Below are 10,000 nucleotides of genomic sequence, written 5' to 3' on the forward strand. Positions count from 1 at the left end.
TTTTTTTTTTTGTTTTTTTTTTTTTTTTTTTTTTGGCTTATCTCCATCTGAAATATAACTATTATCTAATTACAAAGTGAATTTTTGCTTCTAGTTGACATGCTTTGGTGTAAATTACGAATAAAATTGTCATAGATCACACAATTACTTGATAGAGCATAGTACCGTAGAATCGTACATTTGCCAAATGAATTTTCGCGAACACACAAGCTGGGCAAAGTTTTATTTTTGGTGAAATATAAACTACCATAGAATTCACAGCACATTTCTTGCATTCACGCGGCTTATTCTGCAAAACAGTAGGTTTCACACAGAAATACTCAAGTATTTTAAAAAGATCCGTTACATTTCTGACCGAAAAAATTAACAACAAAAGAGTGACAATATTGTGAACATGCGAGTAATTACGAAATTAAGACGAGAGAGAGAGAGAGAGAGAGAGAGAGAGAGAGAGAGAGAGAAAGAAAGAAAGAAAGAAAGAAAGAAAGAAAGAAAGAAAGAAAGAAAGAAAGAAAGAAAGAAAGAAAGAAAGAAAGAAAGAAAGAAAGAGAAAACGTAAATAGAGCCTCTCATAAATTAATCCAAATGAATCCGAGATCTATCTCCTCTAAAAATCGCTCGATATCCAATAGTAATTTCAGTGTAACATCAGCATTTCTTGTTGATTTCATCTCTCCTGTGTAGAAAAGTGACACTCGGGAGGCGCAATATTCACTTCACGTTACATTCACTATACTCTTTGGTCCCAGATGGCGGGGCGGTCGTTCCTTTCCCTGCGTCGCCAGCGGAGATTTTGTTCCTCCTGAAAAAAATAAGTAAATTTAAGTCCTTTTGTATATAAACACATAGGTACAATAGTTTCAGTTTTTTTTTTTAAATAACAGTCACCTCCCTCGAAGAAAAAAATTATGACGGTAATAATAGTAATGATAGAAAAATGGTGATGATAGTAATTATGAGTGATAATTATGGTGATGATGACGGGAAAATAATAATATATTAATAATAATAATAATAATAATAATAATAATAATAATAATAATAATAATAATGAAATAACAATAATAATAATAATGAAATAATAATAATGAAATAATAATAATAATAATAATATACTAGTAATAATAAAAATAATGGTGAAAATAATGATAATAATAAAGATATAATATTAATAATAAAAATAATGATAATAATAACAGTAACAATAATGATGATAATAAGAACATCAACAATACTAAGAACGCTGAAAACAAGAATCACAGTGCCAGTAGTGACAAGGACAAGCCCCCGCGGCCGCACCTCCCGCAGGGGTTGTGGAAGAGGCCCTGGTTAGCGAAGAACAGCTCTCCCTCCTCCAGCGTGTCGGGCAGCTTCTCGTTGAGCGTTTCGGGCAGCAGGAGGCACACGAAGCCGCCCGTGACCGTGATCACGCCCAGCACCACGTACGGGACCGACGGACCGAACTTGGACTGGCGGGGAGAAACGGGTTTAGTGTCGTTTGGAGTCCGTGATGGGCGCGTTTGGAGGGGTGAAGAATGTGCGTTGAGGGATATGGGAAAAGCCATGGATTTCAGAAACTGTATTGTGTGTGTGTGTGTGTGTGTGTGTGTGTGTGTGTGTGTGTGTGTGTGTGTGTGTGTGTGTGTGTGTGTGTGTGTGTGTGTGTGTGTGTGTGTGTGTGTTTTCAGTCGGTTATGACATGTCAGTGAAGCCATTACCAGATAAGCAATGTACGGCGAGCTGAAGCCACAGAGGAAGCCCACAGTCTGCATGGCGCCGATGCCCTGCCCCCGAGCCACCGTCGGCAGCACCTCCACCGGGTACTGATGCCCAATATCCATGGACATCGTGACGAGGAAGCGCCCGATGAAGGCCATCACCATGATGGCGACCGTGTCGTCTGTAAGGCAGAAGGAGGCTCAGTGCTGCTCCTCGGTGTTTTGTGGGAGCAAATGGATCCGTGGACAAGCAGGTAAGTGGACATAGAGTAAATAAACAACTACTTTAGATTATCGCCAGTTAAGTTGTTTTGTTGGTCAGGCGTGCCACCTTGATATTATATATTGCTGAAACCGTTACATAGTATATATCAGTGTTGTTTAATATATGATTTGGATAAAATGCATATCTATTGTAGTTTTGACATAAGATCTTGTGGTGTCTTGATAAAATAAAGCGAAGAAAGTTATTTATTTTGTTACAAACGATTGATGCAGATCAACTACCACTTAATTATTTAGGAAAGTCGTTCTCCCCCCTCTTTCGCTCTGCACGGAAACACCCCTGCCGCAGCGTAGCCGAGGCCAGGCAGCCTCACCTTCCGGAATGAAGGCGATGCAGAGGCCGGCGAGGCCGCTGAGGACGAGTGAGCCGACGGTGGTGTGGCGGCGCCCCAGCCACTCCGTCGCCAGCATGGTCGCGAAGTCCGCCGGAAGCTCCACGAGGCCGGCGATGGTGAAGCTCACGAACACGTTGTGGCCGATGTTCTCCGTGTTGCGCGTGTGGCCGTCGTAGGCCACGAACAGGGTGCACCTGAGGGGGGAAGGTCGCTTAGTGGCACTGCCATGTTGCAATTGCAAATCACTGCGTCAAACATGCGGTTATCTAACTCGTGTAACTGAGGTATCATATTTGTGCTCATAAGCACATTCTCTCTCTCTCTCTCTCTCTCTCTATCTCTCTCTCTCTACACACACACACACACACACACACACACACACACACACACACACATATATATATATATATATATATATATATATATATATATATATATATAAAATGTATATATATTATTATATATGCATACAAATTTACATATACATGTATTTATATAGATTTATACGTATATATATGAATATATGTACGCACTTTTACATATACATATATATTATATATATTACATATATATATATACATATATATATATATATATATATATATATATATATATATATATATATATATGGTTACTTCATTATTCATATCCATATAAACTCAAGCATATTAAATTGTTCTTACCACATGATAATAAGAACGATGTATCGTTTCCTGAGATTCGGCGTTTTGAAAAGATCGAGAACCGTCACTTTCTGGTGAGACGCCTTCCTCTGCTTCTCGCCAAAATCCTTGAAAAGATAATATCAAGCTAAAAAAAAAAAAAAAAAATAATAATAATCCACTATATATCCACCGAAAATCTCAGAATGCCATGAGCCAAATCAACTCCTTGTCTATCTCGCGTTGAAATCACTAAAGAGTCGCGCAACAGATATGCTTCCCAGGTAGTCCTCCGAGCACGAGACTTTCCCAGAGTTAAGGTGAATACAGACGAGACAGAGGGAGCCAGCGAATGTACCTTAAAGCCCTGAATGACGGCGGGAGTCAGGGGCTTCCTGTTGACTCTGGCGACGGTCTTGAGGATGGCCACCGTGCGGTCCACTCGGCCGCGACTCAGCAGCCACCGCGCTGACTCCGGCAGAGCCCTGTGGAGGGGGTGGTGCTATGTGATTCCGGTTGTCTTCGTTCATGTACGTATGGGTTGCTGTGTTTTTTCTGTTTTATTTTTGTATAGTATGTGCTGGAAGTAAGAGTCGGTAGTTAATGAAAGTTCGTATTTGAAATATTTGATTTTCTCTGTCGACGCTGAAATATATCGTCTTTGTTTTTTATCCCATAGTTTGTCAGTACTGCTTAATAAATCTGTGTGTGTGTATTATAAGAGAGCTTAATAAATAGGTTTGCTAAATTAGGTTAAATTTGTTTAATTTTGTTTTCAACTTGAATCATATAAAAAGGTGTGTGTTTGCATGGGCGTACGAGGGGGCGGCGCTAGGAATCCACCTGGGGGCCAAGGAGACGCCCGCCTGGAAAAGACTGGGGACAACTGACCTATAAGATCGGTTGTGCGAATTAGCTTATCGCGGTTTGCTCACGGCGGACATGTCTTTAGATCTGGAAGTCAAATGTTACAAGATCTCTCCTACAGAAAGTTAGACATTAAGAAACATGGGACACTAATTGTCATTTGTGACACAATAAGTAAGTAAATGTGACTAAAAGGAAGCGCCTTGTACAACAACGTAAACAGTTTCGATACCGCTGGCGACCAGGAGGGGGAGATGGCGCTTCTCGCAGTGACACTACGGCGCGTGGATGACTGGACGCCAACCCACTGACATCAAAATTTTCCATCGTTATCTGTGGCTATTGTACCCGTAGCTTTATATCAGCGGTCCCCCAGTGACGGAACACTTAACTTCATTCTTTCTGTGTAACCCTCTTCATGAACATCCCCCACCCCTACCCAACGCTAACCGTTGCAGTAGAGGATGTTTAATAATAATGTACTGACAATATACAAAAATAATAATTATCTACATAATGATCTATTACATACTATTATAATACATAACTTATAATACATATTATAATCTAATAATATTAACGAAAATAACATGATAATGATGTGCTGTATATAAGAGATGTACATAATAATATACATAATCCTGCAGCTCCCCAAGGTACTAGCCACGGCACCGCAGACTCGCCACCCAGTTTGGGAACCGCTACCACAGACACATCACCGGATTCACAGTCATCGACTATGCACAATCGACTTTTCCAGTAGTTCCTATCTTAGCTACAGTGCACACACGAATACTGCCGTCAAAACCATTCGTATCCTAACCATATGAAGACGATGGTGAGGAACTGTGGCGCGTGGATGGCCAGGGCGAAGGTAGACCAGTTGGCCAGCCACCAGGCCAGCCACGGCAGCCCGCACATGGAGCCGGTCAGGAACACCATGACGGGCGCGTTGGCCATCACTGTCCTGTACTCGCTCGAAACGTACTCTTGCGCTGCGGACAGAAGCGCATTTTAATATCTTCTGAATATAGTAACTGAATGTGAGATATACTACTTGGGGAATATGGAAAAATGCAGTATGTATATACAGCCTATTTTTTCGTTTTTTTTTTTCTTCTTTTTATGTCTGAAATAAAATCACAGTGAAATTAAACAGACCACAGCGAATGAGAATTCAATATGGAAACACGTTCTTCCACTGTGGACTTAGTCCATCATCACTTCATCGATTTGTTATACTAATTATGACAAAAGCGTTAAATTTGCTGAAACAAGAATATAATGCCACGTCTGCAACTGTAATATTACATTCTAGATAGCTGCTAACAACTGCACCAGATAGCATTACCGCTATCTATTTAGATCGATAAGAGTCTCTCCGATAGCAGGATGTGTCAGGCGTTGCTATCATGTCAGTCATCCTAACCCTTCCGCACCTGCCGGGAGACGTTCCTACACATTGCATCCCCGCTTTCAGTGCTTCTGCAGGACTTGCCACTTTTCGCCTTTTTCTAATTCAAGAAAGGCTAGATTATTTTTTCCATTTTCAGTCCTGCCTTTATGGTTTTAGTTTAAAATCATGTATGAATTTAAGGTCAAAATTGTGTCTTTACTAAAGTGATTTGTCACCTTCCTATCAAAATAAGGTCTTTCAGAAAGTTTATATATCACATAGATTGAATCATTCTCCTATGTGAGATGATCCAACAAATAAAGACGAAGTTATTTCATTTCTCATTCAATTTAATTTAGATGAATATGATAATTCTTCTCGTAATATCATATTCATTTATCTGTCAACCTGCATCCATAAGTAGTAAATGGTTTACATTCCACCTTGCTCAAGAGTATATTGGAAACGATATATCCGAATTTCGTTTAGTTACACAATCATCGACGCCTTTGTCAGTGGAAGAGACTCGTGGAGATTTTCCCTTCGACTGATCACGCAACTGGAAGAGATATTCGCCGCCAACACAGGCGCCCACGCAAGCCCCGGGGACCCTCGCTCGCTCGCAGCCGCACTCACTGAGCATGTATCCGATCATGAGCATCTGCTCGAACGTGAAGCCCACCAGGAAGCGCAGCGCAGCGAACATGGCGAACGAGTTGCTGAACGCAGACACGACGCCGGCGACGCCCCCCAGGACGTTGGTTAAGACGATGAGCGGAAGCCTCCCCCACGCGTCGGCCGCCCACCCCAGCGTGGGTGTGCCCACCATGGAGCCGACGAAGAAGAGCGACTGCGCCAGCGCCGGACGCCAGTCCTCGTCGCACACCCAGTCCAGCTGGGGAGAGAGGCGATTCGCTGATTAATCAAATGAGCAGCTGAATTATGTGATTAGGCTTTCAACAGAAGTATTCTTGGGCGGCTTGAGTGGAATTTGAAATAAAAAAAAAAATCGTTCGTAAAAATGGGCTGAACGATGTTGATGATTCTCTAACACATTGCTTGAGTGAATTATGCATCTTTTCGGTGCAGAATCAATCTCCTCAAAAATATGTATTCTAGCTTTTTTTCTTTCTTTCTTTCCTTTATTTTTACTTGGCCCACATTTATCCTATACAAAATAATTCATTATATATCTTTTCTGTAACTTCAACAGACAAAATGGGGTAGCTATCAAGCGAAAGGATAATTTTGCAACGAATAGCAATTAGTAAAAATACCTGAGAGGTGATGGTTGGATAATAGAAAGAATAATTGTAGGTCCATCCGTGGGTGCAGGGGGTGAGGGGCCATGATGGGTCGGGCCAGGGCGTGTTACTCTCCAGAACCTGAAGGGAATGGCGTCGTTATTGCATTATATTTACGGATAGACCGCCATCAAAAGTCATGATAACTTCCTAAACGTATTTCCACGAGAGGAAACATTTCACTGAAAACTACCTCTGTGAAGTTGACGTCGTATCTGTGGCAGGCGAGGAATTCCTTCCCGCCGGGGTGCCTGGGGATGGTGAGGTGCTTGAGCTCCTCCTGCGTGAGGTTGAGGCCGTCGAGCTCCGGAGGGGCGCGGCACCAGTGGGGCGGCGTCAGCGTCATGAACAGCTGGCCGAAGTACACGCAGCAGCACAGGACGCACAGGTAGCACGTGGCGGCGAAGAGGATCTGCGGAGAAGCTACACAAGTGAAAGAGAGCAGCTGCGTGCGCGTTGGGATGGAGATGACCTACCTAGGAGTGACTGTCTTCTTCGGGTGCAACTGTAGAACAATTAAATATATGCATATAAACTTGGTGTCTTCGTAATGAGCAATCTCACAACAGCGAATAATGTCGAATATTATAAAGAACTTGGCTTAATTCGGATGATCATGCGCGAATACATTCTAATCGTCAGATCAGATATGATCGTATTCTCAAGAAACTTAATTGGTTTTGAACGTGAATTGTCTTCTGCATTACCAATCGTTTTTGTCTTTTAAAGACAACGAATACTGTCGACTATAATTTATAATTTAGCCTAATTATGGTGAAGCAAAAGGAAATTTTACGGGATTCTCAGATCATATATCAGCTCATTTTTTTGCATTCGCCTACTAACAGAACTGATTGACTATATTGCGCAGCTTTTGCAAGCAGGAGCAGCTGCTCAGAGAAAACGTTACTCACCTATTAACTAGAACCAAAACAGATGAAGCCTATATCAACTGTATCAACTATTAACTATATCAAATAAAGCTTCAACTAACAGCAAGTCTGAGTCGAACTGAAAGTAGAAGAAAGATTATATGAAATGTTCTCACGAAGTGAAAAAATATCTTTCCTGTATCATTTCTCGAAAAATATGTTGCATTCTATACGTTTTTAGATATATTGCAATGTTGTTCAACGTGTTCTTGCAAAGACAAGCACGCTGATATGAAGGGCATCAAATGAGCAACTCCGCGGCCTTGATGCCCCGGCGATCTTTTGTCATGACAGATCGTCCGATAAAAGGCTAATGCTTGAGTGCCAGAAGCAGCACATGATGCGTGATTATGACATTATCCGAGAGCAGGATGTGTCATTCAAAGTTTGATAAACTGTAGTCGAGGCAGTTAAACAATTTTGACGGTCAGATAATTAGGCAGTTAGACAGACAGTTAGCTAGCAAGGGACACGAAGGGAAGCCGGACGAGATGCTCACTGACTGGTACCATCCGAAGCCGCCGATGTAGTCGAAGACGGAGTCGAAGTCGGGGATAAGGACGGCGGCTTCCTCGGGCGGCGGCGTCGGCGGCGCTGGCGAGGCTGGCCGCTCGTCCGAATCCCCAGACCTGCGGGTCTTGGCCATCCGGTCTGCCTGGGGGGAAAAGAACGGCTGGTGCTTTAATAACCGATGTGGAAAATTGGCGTTCGTTTTTTTTTCTTCTTCTTCTTTTTGTGTATTCTCTTCTAATACTTCCTCACTATCTCCCGCTTTTGTTTTTGTTTTTCTTGTATATTTATTCTAATTTTTGGATCATTTATATAGTTATACAGAAATTTTAAAAGGAAGAAATGCAAAAGCAGTAACAGAGAAAGATATCAACCAATTGTAAATTCAGTTGTGATTTTTGTCTTCCTGTGTGTTTACGCATGAGTATATCTGCACACACACACACACCTTCCTGTGTGTGTGTGTGTGTGTGTGTGTGTGTGTGTGTGTGTGTGTGTGTGTGTGTGTGTGTGTGTGTGTGTGTGTGTGTGTGTGTGTGTGTGTGTGTGTGTGTGTGTGTGTGTGTGTGTGTGTATGTGTGTGTATGTGTGTGTGCATGTATCTATGTATACATGTACATATATATCTTTACATATAAATGCATTGACTAGCTTTGTACATATATCAATCCATGCATTTACGTCTAAAGTTACATCATAATCCGTATTCATGTCAACATCTACAACTGCGTCTATCTACATTATAATTTCTCGGAAATTAGATTCATAGGCAGTATTATGCTTATAACCATGCATAACAACCTGTAATATTGTATTTCTCTCTCTCTCTTTGTGTCTGTCTGCGCACTGGAGCCACAGATTCCCATGCACTTCCTGTGTAATTCTCTAGTTCACTGTCAAAACATGATATTTTCTGTTTATGTAAGTGAGCCTGCAGATACGCACATACTGACACGCGAACATATCAACATGCAGCACAAACACGACGTACGGACAATACAGCATATACGCTCACAACCTTTTTTCCTTCAAGAAATTCGAATCTGCAAACGAGCTGAAATTTGCCCTTCTGTTTACCGTGACTTTGAAGAGAAAATAAAATTTGGTCCACTCGTCATTATGGGTCGTCAGGATAAGGACCAATGAGGACTTGTTTACGTGATTGGTCAAAAGTGGAAGGGTGAATCTCTTTTGCTGGGTTGTGTGGCAGATGCATGGGGTAGCTGCTGGGAAATATGTGTGGTAGTCGTGTGGTTGGTATGGAATGTTATGTGGGTATTTGTTTGCGGTAAATGGAGTGTTATGTGGTAGTTGTTTGCGGTAATGGTAGGCTATGTAAGTGTGGTTGGTAAGGGGAAGGTATGTGTTATTTTTGTGCTAACTGTTTGCGGTAATGATGGGCTATCTATGTGTGGCTGGTAAAGGGAAGGTATGTGTTGTTTTTGAGGTAATTATGAGCCATGTATGTGTGGTTGGTATAACTTTTTTTTTATGTCGTGTTTGTATGAGGAAGCTGTGAGTGCAGTATGTGCAGTTGGTATGGAGCAGTTATGCGTTTTTATTTGTGGTAGTTCTGTGTCATATGTGTGGTTTGTATGGGACAGCTATGTGTTATTTGTCTGTGGAATGGAGTGGCGGATATGTGAGGAACCTGAACTGCAGCTGTGCGTAATAGTTGTGCGGAAAAAAATGTGAAGGAATGTAAAGAGGGAGGACGTATGCAAATTACAAAAGAAGAGCGGATTGCGAAGGAGAGCGAATTAGGAGGAATGCAAAACGGATGATGAATAGAAGAAGGAATGAAGGAACAAAAAAAAAATCACACAGGACGAAAGGGAGAAATCAAGAACAAAGGAAGGAAGGAATAAAAAAGGGGAAACAAACACACGTTGGAACAGAGATTACAGCAGGTGGCTCGTCGGGACCTCATTCGGGACTCGCTATTATTAACTGAAATCATTTAAAGTTACTTAAGGTAATTACCCGTGGAG

General features: G+C 41.8%; 1 protein-coding gene across 2 annotated transcripts in view; it reads right to left on the reverse strand.

Annotated features, from left to right (window-relative positions):
- Nucleotides 1–204: 204 nt before the first annotated feature.
- The window catches only part of LOC119597011 (solute carrier family 22 member 3-like), a 10,674-nt gene continuing 878 nt past the window's right edge, over nucleotides 205–10,000 (reverse strand). For both annotated transcript variants that reach the window (XM_037946437.1, XM_037946436.1), the window contains exons 2-12: nucleotides 7,999–8,154; nucleotides 6,761–6,979; nucleotides 6,541–6,648; nucleotides 5,900–6,158; nucleotides 4,691–4,862; nucleotides 3,359–3,485; nucleotides 3,022–3,128; nucleotides 2,318–2,532; nucleotides 1,719–1,900; nucleotides 1,300–1,469; nucleotides 205–802 (exon numbers count right to left, since the gene is read on the reverse strand). In XM_037946437.1, the coding sequence (XP_037802365.1) occupies nucleotides 712–802; nucleotides 1,300–1,469; nucleotides 1,719–1,900; nucleotides 2,318–2,532; nucleotides 3,022–3,128; nucleotides 3,359–3,485; nucleotides 4,691–4,862; nucleotides 5,900–6,158; nucleotides 6,541–6,648; nucleotides 6,761–6,979; nucleotides 7,999–8,145 (1,797 nt within the window). In that variant the 5' untranslated portion in view covers nucleotides 8,146–8,154 and the 3' untranslated portion in view covers nucleotides 205–711. The remainder of the gene's footprint in view (nucleotides 803–1,299; nucleotides 1,470–1,718; nucleotides 1,901–2,317; nucleotides 2,533–3,021; nucleotides 3,129–3,358; nucleotides 3,486–4,690; nucleotides 4,863–5,899; nucleotides 6,159–6,540; nucleotides 6,649–6,760; nucleotides 6,980–7,998; nucleotides 8,155–10,000) is intronic.

Source organism: Penaeus monodon, chromosome 38 (genome assembly GCF_015228065.2).
Source record: "Penaeus monodon isolate SGIC_2016 chromosome 38, NSTDA_Pmon_1, whole genome shotgun sequence".
NCBI classification, from domain to species: domain Eukaryota; kingdom Metazoa; phylum Arthropoda; class Malacostraca; order Decapoda; family Penaeidae; genus Penaeus; species Penaeus monodon.